Source organism: Tyto alba, unplaced genomic scaffold (assembly GCF_018691265.1).
Source record: "Tyto alba isolate M040663 unplaced genomic scaffold, T.alba_DEE_v4.0 Super-Scaffold_40, whole genome shotgun sequence".
Taxonomy (NCBI): Eukaryota; Metazoa; Chordata; class Aves; order Strigiformes; family Tytonidae; genus Tyto; species Tyto alba.
In genome coordinates this window covers 10,642,660-10,661,056 of record NW_024881316.1, presented here as the reverse complement: position 1 = coordinate 10,661,056, position 18,397 = coordinate 10,642,660, and the positions used below count along the sequence as shown (strand labels likewise).

General features: G+C 39.7%; 1 protein-coding gene across 2 annotated transcripts; it reads left to right on the top strand.

The window, feature by feature from the left end:
* Window positions 1-514: 514 nt before the first annotated feature.
* PM20D2 (peptidase M20 domain containing 2) lies at window positions 515-17,649 on the top strand. 2 transcript variants are annotated; one of them, XR_006166421.1, is made up of 7 exons: window positions 515-1,029; window positions 1,132-1,280; window positions 4,901-5,043; window positions 8,080-8,234; window positions 9,701-9,836; window positions 11,560-11,695; window positions 14,152-14,258. XR_006166421.1 is itself a non-coding variant. In XM_032989878.2 (7 exons), exons 1-7 carry the CDS (start codon window positions 586-588, stop codon window positions 15,264-15,266), a joined length of 1,338 nt encoding a protein of 445 aa, XP_032845769.2. In that variant the 5' UTR covers window positions 515-585; the 3' UTR covers window positions 15,267-17,649. The 2 variants fall into 2 exon arrangements, 1 of the variants encoding a protein (XP_032845769.2); XM_032989878.2 differs by lacking the exon at window positions 11,560-11,695 and adding an exon at window positions 15,064-17,649 and having other exon boundaries at window positions 14,152-14,259.
* Window positions 17,650-18,397: the final 748 nt, after the last annotated feature.

Sequence of the window (18,397 nt, the reverse complement as noted above, 5' to 3'; positions counted from 1 at the left end):
GAGGTGGCCTAACTGCAGGGGGAGAGGAGAGACAGAAATAACATAGAAACATGGAGGGCCAAACAAAATCCAGGCTGACAGAACTCCTAGCTGAAAAAAAAGAAAAAAAAAAAAATGTTGTAGACAATCGGGTATTAACTTCCAAGCCCGGGCAGATCTTGCACTTGAAATGGCACACAGAGAGCAGGAGGAGACTGAATTTAGCTTGTTTTGGCGGTGAATACAGGTGTGCGTTATCTCAGCCGCAAAATACAGCGGTTAAAAGCACGAAGCGGCACCCGCACGGATACACAGCGGCGAAATGCGATCCCACGCCGGGCGCCGGCGGAACCCCTCCGGGAGGCACCGGCGCGGCGGGGGGGGCGCTCCCGCGGGTGCGCTGGGGCGGGTAGTTCCGGCCGGGCGCCGGCTGCGGGCCGTGCCGGGGTGGCGAACTACACTTCCCAGCGTGCCCCGCGGCGCAGAGGAGGTGATAAAAGGGGGCGGCGGCGGGCGGCGGCTCAGAGGGCGGCGGGGCAGGGGCGGGAAAGGGTGGGTCCCGTCGCGCCGGCAGGTGCTCGTGGGGAGCCGCCTCGCCGCTCCCTCATGGGCCCGCAGGAGCCGCCGCCGAGCGGCCCCGCCGCCGCGCTGGAGGCGCTGAAGCAGCGGGCGTGCGAGAGCGTGGAGCTGAACGCGGCGCGGCTGGGCGCGCTGAGCCGCGACATCTGGAGCCGGCCCGAGCTGGCCTACGAGGAGCACCAGGCGCACGACGCCATGACCCGCTTCTTCTCCAGCGGGGAGCTGCCGGGCGCCGCCTGGGCCGTGCAGCCGCGCTACCGCCTGGGCACGGCCTTCCGCGCCGAGTGGGGCACGGCCGCCCCTCGGGGCCGCCGCCCGCTCCGCGTCGCTTTCCTCTGCGAGTACGACGCGTTGCCCGGCCTCGGCCACGCCTGCGGGCACAACCTCATCGCCGAGGTGGGCGCCGGCGCCGCGCTGGGGCTGAAGGCCGCGCTGGAGAGCCTGCCGCCGCCGGCGCCCGTCGCCGTCCAGGTGAGGGGGGGGGGGGAAAGAATTCTTCCCCTCCCACCCCCCGGGGGCGCAGGGCCTGACCTCGGCCCCCCTTTCCCTGACTCCCGTGCGTTTGTGCTGCAGATCACGGTGCTGGGGACGCCGGCGGAGGAGCAAGGAGGTGGCAAAATAGACCTGATCAACGCCGGAGCGTTTGACGGCCTGGACGTGGTTTTTATGGCGCACCCCTCCCAAGAAAACGCAGCCTACCTGCCCGATGTGGCTGAGCACGAGTGAGTGAGCGGGGTTCAGGTGGAAAGCATCGGCTTGCCGTTAGCTTTTTCTCCCCTCTCCGAGCAGGGGAGCTGCTTTGGTAGGCTCTGGGGAGCTTGCAGGTGCCCTTCAGTTGAAGTATGTGCAGTCAACTAAAGAGCCAGGTCATCGTTCTGGAAACTCAGCCATTCCTCCGAAGACCACTGTTCAGCTCAGTGTTAAAGGTCCCTCACTGCTCTGAAGTAATCTTGCACGTGTCCCAGAAATTCATTCTTGTTTATGATATTCCTAGGCGTTTCTTTTTAAGCATGCATGTGATTATCCTATCTGCTAAAAAAAAAAAAAAAATTAAAAAAAATGCAGTTAGAGGGAGTCTTACGTATTGTAGTCACTTGCTTTCCTGGGCACCAGGTCATGTAGTTCTCTGTACGCATTTTATTTTAAACAGTTTTGTAATAGTTTCAGGTTTTCTCCCCCACTTTTGAAGGGGCTAGCAAGTGGAGCCTGACAGCTGTTTGGATTCTTATTAACTATCAGCCTAAACTTAATCATGGCCGTTTTATATCTGTTAAATCTCACAGCAACTTCTTATTTTTCAATTCAAAGTAGTTCTTTGCTTTCCTTCATGTTTACCCCCAATGTAAGTATAGACAGCAGTTATACCCTCGCTCAGCTTTTTTTTTTTTTTGCCAACTAAGCCATATAACTCTTTGGAAATTATGCCTTCTTTTGATTAGCCCTACTATTCAGTGACAACACTTGTTTGTTTTTACTTGGAGTGACTTGACTCATCTTGAAGTATTCCTTGCTGGGTGTGCATAACCAGAATTGTACACAGTACATGAGGTGGAATTTCCTTAGACCTTACTCAGCTGATTCTGGGACCACTGTGTTTCCTTATCATTTTGGAGATAGCTGTCATGCTTGGGGTTTCAGTCATTTTTGAGCATCAGCTTTTAGACAAATGCTTACTGTGTAAGGACATGTTCTTCCAAATATTTTTGGACTTCATTCTGTTATTTCTCTGCCAGTCTGCAAGGCCATGCTATTATTTCTTTGATATTATAAACCTCTTCTGCTTTCATAGTGTTCCAGCAGTACTCTGTCAGCAGGTTCTGTTACAAGATTTTATGTCACAGTTACTAATGATTCTTAATCCCAAGATCTTACCTTGCAGAGACTCTACTAGTAACTTCAGTCCAGTGCAACAGTTTTTTCCGAGTATTACATTTGGCTCTCTCTGACTAAATTCTGTAATATTTAATTAGCTGGTTTTCCAGTCATTTTTTACTTGATGTACTGAGAGGTGTTTTTGGCTTGGTTGTGCTACTTTCCAGTTCCTATGTGCTTGATTTTATTGGCCATTTTGCTTTTGCCAGTGCTGTTCCTGGTGGATAATTTGCTTCTGTTACTGCTAAATTATATGGTAAAACAGACATTAGCAACACCTGGTCTTCCTTACCTAGGTAGTGCTCTGCTATATTCCATCATTGTGTTTCTAAAAAGTCTTAACTGGTTATTGTAATCTCCAGGACTGACCACAGTTTGCCTTTTGGTTGCTGTACCTTAAGACTATGTTTATAACCTTCAGGATGCAGTTTTTTGTTGATAGTTTTGTCTTTCTGTTCAACTCTTGCAATAGTCTTTTGGGGCTGGTACAGTAAGATTTTAAAATCTCCCTTCAGAGATGATGATCTGCCCTAGGATACAAGTTCTAGCTGGCTTTTAAACCCTGAATATGGTGGAGGCATGGAATTGAGGTACTGAGTGAAACAATTTACTACCTCCAGAGGCTTGAAATACTGAGCTTATGTCATGATTTATGTAATTATGAGATTCCAGAGGTACAAAGACTGTTTTGATATTTTGTAATCGATCTCTGGTTGTTTTCAAGGGACTTAAGGACTGGTGATCACTAAATTGCTAATACTACTATATCTGTAACCTTTGAAAGCTGGTTTGTTCCTAAAGTAAAATTAATGTACTGGGATAACTGTGGTGAATACATGCTAAAATTTGCTGATTCCTATTCGCTTATCCTTCACTTAAGTCTGTTGTTGGTCAGAGAGGATCCACATTCTTCTGCTGCTGTTCTTAAACTGGCTTAGGGTGTTGTTATTCATCAAAATCTGTTGTTTGTTTTCTGAGTATGTGATATTTGTCTAGCAACAGAAGTACAAGAAAAGGCATGCTGAAATAACATTTTTTTAATAAGAAGTACGTGTTCCTTGTGGGAAAAAAAAAAAATCCTTGCAGCATGATTTTCAGCTTTACTTTGCCTTCTGGCCATTTTTTGGAGAATGTCCAGGGATCTGTCCTGCCTTCTTTGTGTTGATTTGAGGTGTTACAGTCTAATACTTGGGATGTTAATGGATAAGTTTTCTTACCTTGATTTCATAATGATAATAAATTTTAAGTAACACTCATATTTTGCAGAATGAGATGTTTGTTTGTCTTGGGGAATGAGGAGGGGATGGAAAAGGGCATACTTAATTTGGATTGTAGGCAGTAGCAGGAGATATTTTCTGCTGCTCCAGTACACTCCATCGTGTCCCTCTTCACTGTACAGTGTTTATAAGTTTTGGTATTACAGCTGTGGCATGGTCCAGAGCATGAGGGGTCAGTTCAGGATAAGTGGCTAAATTGGCATTTGTGTAAGACAGGGACAAGCAAGTTAGACTGGTCCTAGCTGGGTAAGAGATAGGTTATGTGTCCCAGGGCAGGGGGAACACTTTGAGCTTGAAGATGGAGTTTTTCATGTAAAGGACTGGGCTTGAGTACAAACAGATTTAGTTAAAATCTCTACCGTTGGTAAAAAACTAATATTTATGTATTTGATAAATAGTAATACCTTATGTAGTTGTCAGTATTTTAATATTTGCCTTGTATAAAGTTTTCATATAATTTGAAATATTAAATTGTTTTGCAAAGCTCATATAAATGGCCCTCAGATGAAGCAAATCATGAATTCTTACTGGATATGTTTAGGTACAGTATTTTGCCTTCTACGAAGTTGGAGGATAACCTTTGCACTAAATTTCTTCCTTGTTGCAAGCCTTTCTACCAACATTTTTGAGGAGTGCTGGGAAATAATATCATTGCTGTAGTGTATTTTATATTAGTCTATGCCTTTACTATACTTTTGAAACTTTTGTTATTTAGATGTGGATTGTATGTGATACTCATTCATGTGTTTTTGCTATCTTAAACTGTACACATTTTATTTAAGTTTGTCAAGAATCAGGACAATCAGCTTCTAATTTTGAATTGGGGAAAAGGTTTTGTTATCATCTGAGAAGGATGTTAGTAATCCAAACAGCCAGGCAGTACAGTATTGGAGAAATTTAATATGTGAAGCCTGTACTTCTCGGGAAAAGGCTATAGAGTATTATGTTACTGGTAACTCTTTTGCTTGATTTGCTCTTGGTATTGTTCCATTTCATTGGTCTCCTAGGAATCTTTCATCTTCCTGCACTCTGATAATTCAACTTTGCAACAGTGTAGTGCCAGGTAAATTGTTTGGTGTTCTGCTGCACAAAATGTAAATAACAAATATTTGTGTGAACAAAAAGAACTTTTTATTTTAGAGGTTTTTTCAGTGAATAAAAAAAAAAAATAAGCAATGCCTTTTATTTCCTAGCGTGACTGTGAAATACTTTGGAAAAGCTTCTCATGCTGCTGCTTATCCTTGGGAAGGAGTTAATGCATTAGATGCTGCTGTTCTTGCATACAACAATCTGTCTGTTTTAAGACAGCAAATGAAACCGACCTGGAGAGTCCATGGTGAGATCTTCATTAAACCTAATGTCCAGCAAGTAAGAGTTTAGGCTGTTGAAATAATAACTTACAAAATCCCATAATTTATAGTATTGCATTATTGCACTAAATTATTAGTCACTTCAGATATTATGAAATAGCACCTTTTCGTTTAAATAGTTTGTCTGTGATCTTTAAAATCATGTCAGTGTCCAGAACTAACTGTTGAAAATAGGCTTATAGGCCAGATTTAAAAGAGGACACAGGTACCTAGGTAGAGGCTAGACAAATTTTAAGTCTTTGCACTTGAAATTGCAGTTCAGAAAGAAAAAAATTTAAAAGTGCTACGTTTATTTTGGTACAGGGCCTTGAATTCCTTAAAGCTTATGTGCGTGGTTGTGCAAAGGTGCAAGATTAAATGCTTCTGAAAAATGAAGTGAAGTATTACTTACTGCATCATTTTTGTAGTAGACAATTCATTAATCAGATGGCATTTATTGGAAAGGGGTAGTGGTCTAGAGTGACTGAAGCATATTTGCTGAAGTACAAAACAAGTGATGGCAGAAGCCAGTAGTTCTGGTTAGTAGCCCAATCAACTAGATGCTCACTGAATTCTAATATTTAATATTTTGTAGACCTTGGAGTAGAAAGGTCATTTTGCAATAAGCCATGTTGACCGTTAAGCTTGACTTGTACTCCTTCAACATGTGCTTACTTTTGTATAGTGAGAAAGTTTCAAGAGTTGAGGTGGAAACTGCCCTTTAGCTATAAACCCAGCATTCCCTTATTACACCCAACACAATGTTTTCCAAATTGAAATTAAGAAACTTTGCCATTTCTACAGGACTTCTGAATGTAGAACTGTTTATTTGGAATACCTGTTGTGAGCTTAAAACACTTCCAGAAGTTTTGAGCTAATCATTACACATCTTGGCTGCTTGTGCTGTGTAATACATGTGTGTATTTCTCTCCAGGATATCTGGATGGAGTCGGGAAGCCCTACCCCTTTTGACTGTAGATGAAGATGTTTGCTGTTCTGCTGTGCAGCATACCCAAATGAATTTCAGACAGTGGGCAGAGCCTCTCTATCCTATTGCTCTGTAGCAAACGAGGCACTTAATTACGAGTTTGGTGTCTGAAACCCATGTGTTGCAGATTTAAGGTGCCTAAGTCTTCTATTGACTCAAAGCCCAAAACACTGAATACCGCTTTCTTCGTAGTTTCTAAAGGCTGCATGGGTAATGTAGGCAAAGAAATAAGTATCTAAACAAGTCTCCTAGCAGTAACACTTCCTGAACCACAGCAAAACTTAAATTACTATGTTGATACAACTGCTGTTGTAAACCTGGCTTTCAAACTAGAAATATTTAAGATACTTTTGAGAAAGTATAAGCAGCCAGAATGAGATTTAATTTTAGCAATGCTTTCGTTACGACAGTGTGTTAGAGATCTTGTGTTGTAGAACTTGCAGTCACAGCAGTGGTTGACGTAAGTGATCCTAAAAATCTTAATGTTAACCCACTAACAAAACCTGAAATAATTTCCATTACTTGAAGTCTAGAATTTCTAAGCAGTGTTTTATGTACTTGAACATTGTTAGTTTGAGTTTGTCTGGTATTTGGTAAGTTATCTTCCTTCCCTGCTTATAAGTGAAGTAAATGTTGCCCTCTTAAAAATAGGAATGTAGATCTTTTTTTTTTGTTCCAAAAGTTGTATTAAACGGGTTGAAAAAAAATAGTTCCATCTAGGAGGAGGTCAAACTGGGTGCTACTAATAGAGTGCAGGCAGTCTACTTTTAAGCTAGATCTGCTGTTCAGTCTTTATTGCAGTTGCTTTGAAATTTAAGTGTAGACTTACTCTTAGACTATCCAATTCCATTTACAAATGTGCTGGACAAGACAAGTGAAAGTTAGCCTACTTGTTTTGAGCAAATATATTATGGTATATGTCATGCAAATTTGCATGATTACTTACTTGCTGACTTGCTGGTTCCTTTCCTGCGATGTCTGTCCCTCTCATCTGAGCTGTTCCTTTTTGTTACAGACTAGTACTGATAGAGGTTTAATTTAGCACTTTTGTTTGCTTTGACTGTATTCAAGACTGGAAAGGTTTTACTCGAGGGGGAGTTCATAGTCTTCATAGGTTTTCTGTACCAAAAGTAGAGACAACTTGTCGATTTGCATCCTGATAGTGCTGTCTTTTCAGGCTTCAGTGACATGTCAGTAACTTTATGCAGTATTACCATTTAAGGTCAATAGTTTCTCAGGTTCTACAGAAAACAAATATTATTCCACATATTTAAATTGAGGGTAGGAGGCCAGGGAAACAAACAGCTTGTTGAAAGCAACTAGCTGTTAATGCGTTGAAATCTAATGTAGAATTGAGGTCTACAACGTTTTATTGTTGTAATATCCTAAGTATTATGGTCTTTTATGGTAATACTTCTGTCATAATTGAAAACTAGGTAGTTGTCACACATTTCCTTGAGGGAACACTTTCAACTCAAACTTAACTCTTGAATAAAACTACATGTATTATACATTCCAATATTTCTAAAGAATTAGTATGAGGAATCTAATGAACTTGTGCACTGCAACACACATGTTATTCCAGTATTGCTGAGAAATGCAACTTACTGAATTTCTCTCCAAGCTGGCAAAATAAGTTGGAAATACTATAGCTGAGGAACCCGTTAAAAGTTGGACTCCAAAGTAGCCATTATAACAACATCTTTTATTTCAATGGCAGCCAGATTGCTTTATGACTGATGCATTGAATTTCAGGGGATTAATTACAAATGCTAATTTGTCTTACGTTTATAACAGATGTCAAACCAAAGAATGCAATGAAATTGTGATGAAAAACATGTACATATTCCACTTAATGTGATGTGATAAAGAAACTTTGTCCTCATACTACTGTATTGTTGACATTCTTTGTATTTCATGCTCAGCTGATGTTTTTTGTTTATATATTTAGTTCTTGAGCAAGGAGTTCCATGACGGGGCTGAATATCAAGCAGTTGTATTTAGCACTGATAACATGACTTTTCCCTTTCTACAGGTGTAATAAAAAATGGTGGTGTGAAACCTAACATCATTCCTTCTTACACTGAACTAGAGTTTTACTTGCGTGCCCCTTCAAGGAAAGATCTTTCTGTTCTAACAGAGAAGGTTGAGAACTGCTTCAAATCTGCAGCACTGGCTACAGGATGTAAAGTAAGAATGTATTCATGGTCATGTGTTCTTGTTATGCTGGAGATAAAGTAGGCCATAATAGGAATTTGAGACTTAATGCTTTTGTCTGCATGGTGTTTAGATGAAATAAATCCAGATTTCTATGATACTCTTTGCTATTCTGTTGCTTTGTGTCCTGAAAGAAAGCTTTGGTTTATAAGTAGAATGCCACAGAATCATAGAAGAATGTAGTTTGGGAGAGATCTCCAGAGGTCATAGAATCATGGAATGGTTTGGGTTGGATAGGACAGTCTGACCAGTCTGTAATTTCCAGGGTGGTCCTCTTGACCCTTCAGGGTGGATGTAACCTTTGTCTATTTTTGAGTGAGCTGGAGCATCCCTCTATTTCAATGACATTTAAAAAATGATAGCTCCCTGATTGCTTTACTATTGTTCCTCTTACTATGCATCCTGCCTGGTCCTGCATACATACAGTTTCTTTAAGTGCCCCATAATCTTTGGGGTTTTGCTGTGGTTGATGCTCTTCTACAGACAGTGCTGCTAGGCTCAGAGTCCTGGGAGGCTTGGTGTCAAACCTTACCAGTGGGAACAGGCAAAATAGATACTGAGTGGTTTGTCTTTTTTTCCACATTCTATGTCACTAGGTCCTTTGCCTATTAACAGGCTGATGTAGCAACCAAATGTGAAAAACTGAGTGTTTTTTTCAGTAACTCCTTTTTTGCTTTTAGTAAATGGAAGTGTTTCCTGTAACTGGTTCAAGCAATATGATTACCTTGCAGCATATTGCTAAGATAGGCAGTTTTACTTGCTCTGTAGTTACAGGTTTGACTAATACAACTGTGAAAAGTATGTCTATGCTCATCAGAACAAATAGGTATTGTGTATACGAATGTGAGCTAGTGAGTTTTAAGGTCTGTGTGAGGCATTAGATGCTCTTTTCCTAGTATGGCCCCTCCATTCTAGCTGGAAAAGGGTTCTAGAAAGTGTACTATACGCAGAATGAAAGTTAAGATCTCTTGAAATTTGGCATTAGTATGTTTTTTTACATCTGTTTTCTAACTTCTTGCCTGTGCGAAGTCATTTCATGAATGGGACTGTAGTTATTGGAAGTGTTCTAAGCAATAATAAAATAGAATTTAGTGAAAACCTAAATTGATTTCTATATAGCTTAATAGTACCTGCGTTGAAAATCCTTAGACACTGTTACAGGAAATGTTTTCTGTCCTATTTTTGGAGATGCTACCCATAAAAGCCATGCTTCTGGAATTTGCCTGTCTAGTGCAAACTTGATAGAATGCCAGCTGTGTTTTGATCAAAGGTAATACTTGGCAGAACGTTGTATTTTTGAAAGAAGCTTAGTACTTATGTCTGTTTGCACATGGGTTTGAAGTGTGGTTACGTACTTATTTTTTCTGGTCTTTAAATTGTTTACATTAAACTGGCTTAAATTGGAGAAAAATTTCTAATCGTTTGGTGTTTTTGTCTAGGTGGAGATAAAAGGTGGTGCAAATGATTACTACAATGTGCTTCCAAATAAGAGTCTGCAGAACATTTACAAGGAGAATGGAAAGAAGCTTGGAATAGAATTTATATCAGAAGACTGTATCTTGAATGGTTTGTCAGGTAACTCCATCTGGGTTTTTTGTTATGGCTTAAGCTTAGGTTGGTCAACTCCTAAGTATATAAAATAATGGGACAGAGCTAGATTAAACATAGTTTGGTCAGAAGAAAAAAGCAAATTAGAAAGTTGAAGTTCTGCAAAAGGATCGTACTTCTGGCCTGTGTTTCTCTATTTGTCGTAGAAGCCAAGGAACTTTCCCAACAGGTATGAAAAGCAATAATCATTTTCTGATAGCATTCCTGAAAAAAAGTAAGGAAGAGTTTTGGTTGGGGGGGGTGGGTGGATGGAAGGATGGAAAGCTAAGAACAGCCTTCCTGAGAACATGATATGGAATGAATTGCAGTTCATTCTGTTGCTTTGAAATAGTCTTGGTTTACTATGAATGGAGATGAGACTTAGTTTTTAGGAACCTTGTTTAATAATACTTTCCAAGCTTACATATAAACAAGTTTACTAGCATCTAACTAATATTTTAGAGGGAGTTTTGGAAGATATTTTCAACTGGAAGTTTAAGCATCACGGTAACGCTAATGTAAACCTCTTTCCATTAACAGGTAATTTTGTGCCTCTTAATTTTAGTTCACAAATTCAAAAAATGAGCTTTCCAAAGGGTTCTGTTCAAGTAGGTGTTCACTTCCAGGTCTTGACTGTGTCTCAAACTGTTTCACTTTCTTGGTGTCTCAGAGCTATAGTAATAGGGATGTGAACTCTTGAATGCTCAGGTGGGTTTCTCATCAGCCTTAACAGGTTTTTTTTTTTCATAATCTTCCTACAGGACCTCTGTTCAAGTCTTAACTGCTGCTGATACTTGATAGCCTTCACTACTGATCATAATTGTATATACAAACGGTTTTACTCCACTCATGTTAAATGTTTTTGGTTAAAAGGAAAAGATTGTTCTCTGTAAAAGTTGTTACTGTGGTACTAATCTTCTCTACATTAAATGCAGTTTATCTTTGAACAGTTGAGATCTTGGTGTTTGGGGACAGAGTTGTCAACTTTTTTTTTTAGGTGGGAGAGACAACGTATCTGATGGTATTCTGTTGGGTTTTTCCTACTTCTTACTTCCCTTCCAAATTCAGGCAACAGTAGCATATTATCTCCAAGTGGTTCATTGTCTTGTGTTTAAAAACAATTTATAAGTAAAGACAGATTTCTTTTTTCAGTGTGGTACAAGTAAGTTTTACTACTGTGCTCGTTTAGCTTAAGAAAGGGGCTGAGTAACCTTACTTAGAATGTTTACTGTAGTGAAACTTTCTGGAGCTCGGCTAGTTGATTCCTTCAACTGTTGTATTAAGGGTGGAGATCATGAATACTGGTGATCTTGCTGGTTCAGAGGACTTCAAGTGAACTTAGTACAGACACCTAATTGTAATAGTGCTTTTGTATGTAAGTTACATGATATGGCAAATGTTAACCATTAAATTAAACTGAAACTCCCCATATGCCTGTCCTGTACTTAAATTGCTTGTCACATGTCAAAATGTGCTTCAGCAACTGCGTTTTTATCTCACACTGCAGTAGGCTTTACTGAATTTTCTTTCCACAGCTTCTGTTCTGGATTTCTGCAGTGGGGATTCAGGACTGTTAACAAAGCACAGTCTCCAGAGACCTAGGAGTGGAACTTTGTATGCTACCCTTTTTGGGGGGGGTTGTTTTGTCTCGTCTTGAAAAAGACCTCTATTTCTGTTTAGTTTTCATACGGTTTTCAATGTTTTCTTTTAGGATATCAGTTTCTTCTGTTGAAAGGGAAGGAAGATAGCTCAGTTGCTTCTCCATGTCTGTGCAGCAGAAAAGTCGTTAACAGATGAGCATACTCGCTGCCACCTCTGCATGGGTATTAGTATCGGTCTGCTTACAGGTATCGCTTTAGGCAGCTAAGCGTTACGAAGAATTCCTTTAGTCCATCAAATCACACTACCTCGTGTGTGCCTTGTGCACGCTCTGCTCATTTGACACACAGCCAGGATGATGTGAAATGATGTGAATCTGAGTTAGCTTTGACCAGGTGCCATAACCTGTTTCTCCTTCGGCTGGTAGGGTGGCTCTGCTACAGGTTATTAACCTCCCAAACGGCTTGGTTTAGCATGCCTTAGTTGAGGCACCCATGCTTGTGATAACTTTTGATATTTTTAGCATTCATGGGGTTCATTGGCTTTCTGTGCACAAGACTGATACAGACAGTCCTAAGAAGGAGGCAGTATGTTTTGAAAATACCACTTCTGAAGCTTTGGGACTGTTTAGAAATGCTTCCTGGAATCTTTTGCATTTTGCCCTCCAGTTATGTTTGTGGTAATACTGACTTCCATTATGCGTTCAGTGACTTGAAGAGGTTTCAGTATCAGCTTCGGGATACATTTTTTGAGAGGCAGGAGCTCCCAATACCTTTCTAGCTGAAGATAGTGCACAAGTCTGTATATTGCATTGATAACTGCAATTATGCTTCTAGAAGGAATCCTGATCTGTACGTCTCTAGCAAGCATAGAGTTTCAGATGTTTTTATGGAAAACATTGGAACACCTGATGTTTTAAACATGCCTCTAGGTTATTCCCACTAAAGGGTGTGACATTTTTTCTGATAGAAGGGAAGATTTGGCTGTCACATTTTTATTAAAAGCTGGCTGGACTTTGGCTTGGTAAGCTCTTCATCTTACTGGGAAATACCAAGTTTAAATCCCCTACGTTCAGCAAAGATAACTTGGAAACTGGCAGTCGATTGGATATGAATATAAATTTAAGTGGAATTACGTGACTGAGAGCTGGGATGCACTGAAATTTCTAATGCTTCATTTGCTGAGTGAGAGCAGGGAAAAAGGCCAACACAGTCTTTCCAGCAGTTTGTATATTAGGACTTAGGAAGGCAAGTCTAGAACTCTTGGTTTAGTCTGGAGTAGCCAGAACTTCTAGACTTCTGGTTTGTCTTTCCAGACTGACCAGTGAATGGATCAGTTGCGTAGACTGCTGAAAATTAATACACCTTGTTGCTGTGCCAGTGGTTGGATTTTCTTCAAATGCATACTGAAAGAAGATTGTGGTTTTGGACAAGCCTTGCTGCATCTGTGTTTGGGCAGAGCAAATAGCAAGCTAGTCTTGTCCACTTTGGTCGCATACTGTAGGCTCTGTGGACTCACTTTTAATAACCATATGCTTCCAAGTAAAATCTGTATTCTTCAATCAATTCATTACTAATAAGGCATTAGCAATATCTTCTCTCCGTAAAGTATCATGATATGGGGGCGACCTTATGTGTTACAAATAATTTTGAATCTTTGGAACAGTCATTTTTATATGCCATTGTTAAAGAAAAAAATTCTTATAGGTCTGATTGGGCTGAAAAGGGTTAATAGAGATCTTAGTTGGTTATCCCCATTTTTCCCTGCTACAAAACAATGCTTCCTCTGATACCTGAATATCACAATAATTGATATGTTGATTTCTCCAGCTTCTAAATGTCATTTTAACAAATACTGAGTGGATTGCTTGTTTGGGTAAGAAAAAAAAAAAGACACTCAGGAAGTAGTTGTAGACTCTTGGATAATTTACTGTGAAGGACCTACTGCTTCTGGATGGTATCATTAAATAGATAAGGCAGTATTGTGAGAGAGGTTCTATCACTAGCTAATGTACTGAAAGTGCTAGTCAGGCATGAAAGAATCATCATTAAAATCTGCAGCATTACTATCAAGATTTTTTTTTTAAGTCTGCAAAGCACTAGTGTTTTTTCTGGAGTTTAGTTCTCATATTGTTATTTCAGAAGTGCTCATGTTGTTAAGGTTTCCATAACTGAGAATAGTCAAAAAGCACAGGAAGATACAGTTGTCCTCAGTTTTTTTTTGTTTAAAGATAGATTCTTCCTACTTAAGAGTCCCCTACCTAATGCTGAATAATTGCATCCTGGTGAAAAGTGGGAATTGTTGGGCCTGGTTCTAAGGGCTGTAGCAGGAAAATAGCTCAACTGCCCCAAGCTCCAAGGTTTACAGCTTTCATTGTTTCTGAATTAACAGCTTACTATCAGGGGATGCTTGATAAAAAAAAAAAAAAAAACAGTAAATGGAATAGAAACATGCTGATACATCTTCATCGCAGTCCAGTAACTGATTATTGATCAGAAGCACAGTGGAGAGCAGCATCTGAAGATGGCTAGTTAGTGAAAACATCTTGGTGATGGGAGATTTTTTGTATGAAGAATGACTCAGAAATGCTTTTATTTTAGTATTTGGGGCAAAGGATATTCTGTTTTAGATACGGGCTGGATTCTTACTGCATTCAAAACTCTTCAACACTTGTTCACTGAGAAAATTTCTATGTCGCTTCTAGGTTCCACGGACTTTGGAAATGTTACATTTGTGGTCCCTGGGCTCCATCCTTATTTTTATATTGGCTCTGATGCACTGAATCATACTGAGCAGTACACAGAAGCTGCAGGTGAGTGGAAGTGAAAAGGGTTAGACATTTATATTTGGAACCCTTACGCGATGTAGAGACTGTTTGGTGACTCTGCACTGCAGCAACTCTAGAAATTATAAATATTTCAAATTACAGAGAATTAAAGCTTTCACATGCTTCAGTGGTATTCAAAGCTCTGTGCAGTAAATGTATAAAAGTGTAAGTACTGGATGTGAAGGTGGCTGCATGGGAATACCTATATAGAAATGGAGTTGCTTTCACAAAGCGTGATAGGAGCTGAGCTGAATATGGACCCTGAAACAATTTGTTAATTATAGAGTTGCAGAAAAAAAGCTGACAAAATGTAGAATTTCTATTACTCTGCTTGAAGTTAAATGTGTATAACCATAATTCGTACTAAAAGCCTGACTTAGTATACCATCTATACAGAAGAAATTAGAACAATTATCCCTAGCAGCACATTCAGAGTTTCTAAACATGAGCCACAAGATAAAACGTAGTTTTTGCCCCTGAAGCACAGTAGTCTGGAAGTGTGATAGAGATCATGGTATAAAACTCTATTTTCTAAAAAGGAAAATGTGAACACTCATTTTCCTGTTTTCAGTCTTAGTTGTTTATATCAGTAGCAGAAAGTTAAGCACTTGCATGTGAAAATTTGTTTTGAGGCATCAGAAAATAGACATACTTCATGCAAGAAAACTTCTAAGAAACTGTTTTTGCAACTGAAACTTTATTTTATAGATTGTCTGATGCAGTGAGTTAGCGGCTTGTAGCTAAAATTAGTAATCTAACCTGAAATTTCTCTTACTTTTTTTTCTACAGGGTCACAGAATGCTCAGTTCTATGCTTTGCGCACAGCAAAAGCTTTGGCAATGACAGCACTGGATGTCATCTTCAAGCCAGGTCTGCTAGAAGAAGTCAGAGAAGACTTTAGACAGGTGAAGCTAAAAGAAGAGGGGCAAATAAATCCAGCAGAACTTAAAGAAGAATCTGGCGGTGGCACAGGAGCATGTGCATCACACTAAGGCTTATTAAAACTATCTCGGTAGGATTGACTTAATGGAGATGCTGCATTTAAATCCCAGAAGGGGTGGGATAAACACATAGCTGAAATGTTGATTACTTTTTTGGACTTTAGAAGCAAATAGTATCATTGCTTTCAAAAATGTGCAATTTCCTCTAGCTGTAATGTTTTCTGTTTTCAATATGGTGATGAATTTCAGAGAGAAATTTCAAATATCTTGTGTTTAAATTGCAGTGTTGAATAAATGATAGTGTTAGATCACTTGTCAGTGATTGTCTGTGTATTGGTAAACTAATATTTCTTATAGGGGAAGTATGGTATTTACATAGAAATTTTTGTTCGAAAATAAACACCGTTCGCTTGGTGATCACAGGCTGATTCTGGTCTGTGAAGTATTTCTCTCTGGCTAGTCACTTTTTCTTGGGATGAGATCGAGGCTTAAAACCTGAGCTGGTGTCACTGGAGAGAAGGGTATATGTCTGAAAGCACGCCTGCTTTTGACAATAGTAGCTTCTAGCAATGGAAGAGAAGTGTATGGAAATGCAGTCTGTAAAAGCTGATTGTCCTGAAATGTGTTGACCTTCCTCCTGATAAATTTTGGAGGTGTTGTGGAGAAGTCACTAATCAAAAAATCTGAAAGGAACTAGGTGTTTGTTTCAGTTAACACATTTAAACTACTGCTGGAAAATGCATGTGCACCTTCTTAAAGTTCTTGTCTCAGGCAATATAAGTGTCCACACAAGGTGTTGCTCTAGCTTAACTGGTATGATGGATGTGTATAAATTTAGCTAAACCAGTGGAAATCTTTTTCACAAAGTTGCAAGCATGGTGCCATGAAGCAGTAAATGAAGGTAACCTAAAACCTTTGTGTTGTGTGCAAACCCCTGCAGTAAGCACTGAGAAGCTTGCACTGAGGACTGCTTGTGCAGTAGCTGTCTTCTCAAACCTGTTTGTTCCCCTGTCCTAAGCAGCAGATCCGGTAAGCCTGGCCAGTTGTCCTTTCTGTATGTTGTGTGGTTAGCCTGTTTAATCCTTGTTATTTTGCTCCCCAGAGACATTAATGTTGCAGATTTTATCTAGGTGGTATTTCTGTGTGTCCAAACACGTTAGGAATTCTTTTTTTTAATTTGCTTGTCGTAGAGAAGGAACTCATCTTTTGTTCGGATACAAATTGCCGGGTCAATGGACAGACTGAGTGAAAGAGCAGCTTACTGGTTAACATCTTCCTAAGCCATGGGTATTACAGCAAGCTTCTGAAAAGTCAAACTGTATTCTCAGGAAGTCAGAGTACCCAAAATAATTTCAGAAACCTTGTGTTTAACAGTACCAGTTTCTAAATGGTAAACGCTAGAATTCTAATCAGAATTTATATTTTATTAATTTCTGTATTCAATTTGTAATGTTTGGAAAAAAACAGTTTCCTTACCTTGGTTTAACTGTGTACCCCTGCGTTTCTGCACACTCTTTAACACAGACATCCAGCTGCTATTTAAGAATTCTGAGACTTTCCCTTCTTACAAGGAAAAAAAGTGTGACTAGGCTGGCTGCTGTTTGTATGTTGTATAGACAACATAATTTGACAGTTTTTAGACATTCTGATACTTCAGCCTCTGTGTTTGTAGCAATAGGACGCAGACCATCCGATAACATATTAAATGCTCAGTATTCTTGGAAAAAGGAATTAGCTTGATCTGTTTCTGTAAGAACTAGAGGCACAATTAAAGGGGTTTGTTTTGTATTACAAGCCAGTTATTTGAAGAGTTGAGCATGACTAAGTATTGCAGGGTAAAAGACAGTCTGGCCTTACACCATACCTTTGCTTTCACTAGCAGACAGTTTTGACAGATGAATGCATGAAACGGTGGAGGTTTGGACTCTGAGCTCTGGGTATGTCCAGGATAGTAAGTTGGAAACTAAATCCAACTGAAATTTGGTCTGAGGTTTGTCAAAGGAACTTTCTCTTTTAATTGTAATATAAACCTTGCCTTGCCAGTTCTCAGAGGCAATTATAATTCGTTAAATTCTGCTGGGCTAACAAGCTCATTCAGGGATTTCCTTAGCATATCTGGCTTTTTATTTCTTCCTGCATGAACTGCTTAACTTCCTGCTTTGCTGTTTTTTAAGATGGAGTGTGGAGATACCAGTGATAACAATCCATGCTGCATTGTTGTTTCCTACAAGCTGATGTGCATTACAGCCTTCTCGGTTCTCTTTGTCCAGACCAGCTGGCTGTTGGCTGCATCAGGTCCAATATCATTTAATTAAATATTTCTGCATTAAAAGCACATCTTAATTTTGTTGTAATCATTGCTGGAATTAAAATGAAACTGAAATACTGATTAAGGATGAGTTGATATCAATAAAGCAATTTAATTGTGACTGAATTTTCTTGCCCTTTGATTGATATTGGGATGCTGCATGACTTCATTTGAATAGTGTCTGATTTCTGCCCCCCCCCAGGTTTGGTATGATTATGTAAGAGTGAGGGTGTTTTAAGCTTTCCAATGTGGTCTGCCATAGTGAGCAGGTTTTTTTGTGAGGGTCAGTGCTTTTCAAATACAATATTTAATGGTAGTCTTTACAATCCTAGGGCTGTTCTATTAAAACCTGTCAGAATTCATAGAATAATAGGCATGGTGCTTGGGAGGGCTCCCTGGAGGATCTGTTAGGCTAAACCTGGCCTGGCTTGAAGTGGGATTATCACCAACAGGTGATCAGGTGAGTTTGGCTTCATTTGCTGGATCCTGGATGCCTCCAAGGACAGAGGCTTTTCAATTTCCCCAGGCAAGCTAATTCTCATTTGTCTCAGAACATTTGTTCTTAAGGTCCAGAACTAAAGCAGTATGGTATTTAACATTAGGATTTTATTATCACAATGATACTATATATGAGAGAAATTTATTTCCTGTGGGAATAAAACTCGCTTTGATTTTTGGTAATTTGTGCTCATAAATTGCATGTTGTTGAAAATTTCGGGCATTTTAAGTTACCTAACTGCAGTCTTCCCCAAGGTGTTTGTAATTTAAGAATATTGGAGTATTTGTCAAGAGTAGTGCTTTTAGCAATGAATCAACATGTGTAGATAATAAACTATAATTGCTGAAATGATGTTGAACAGCTGATGACAAATCA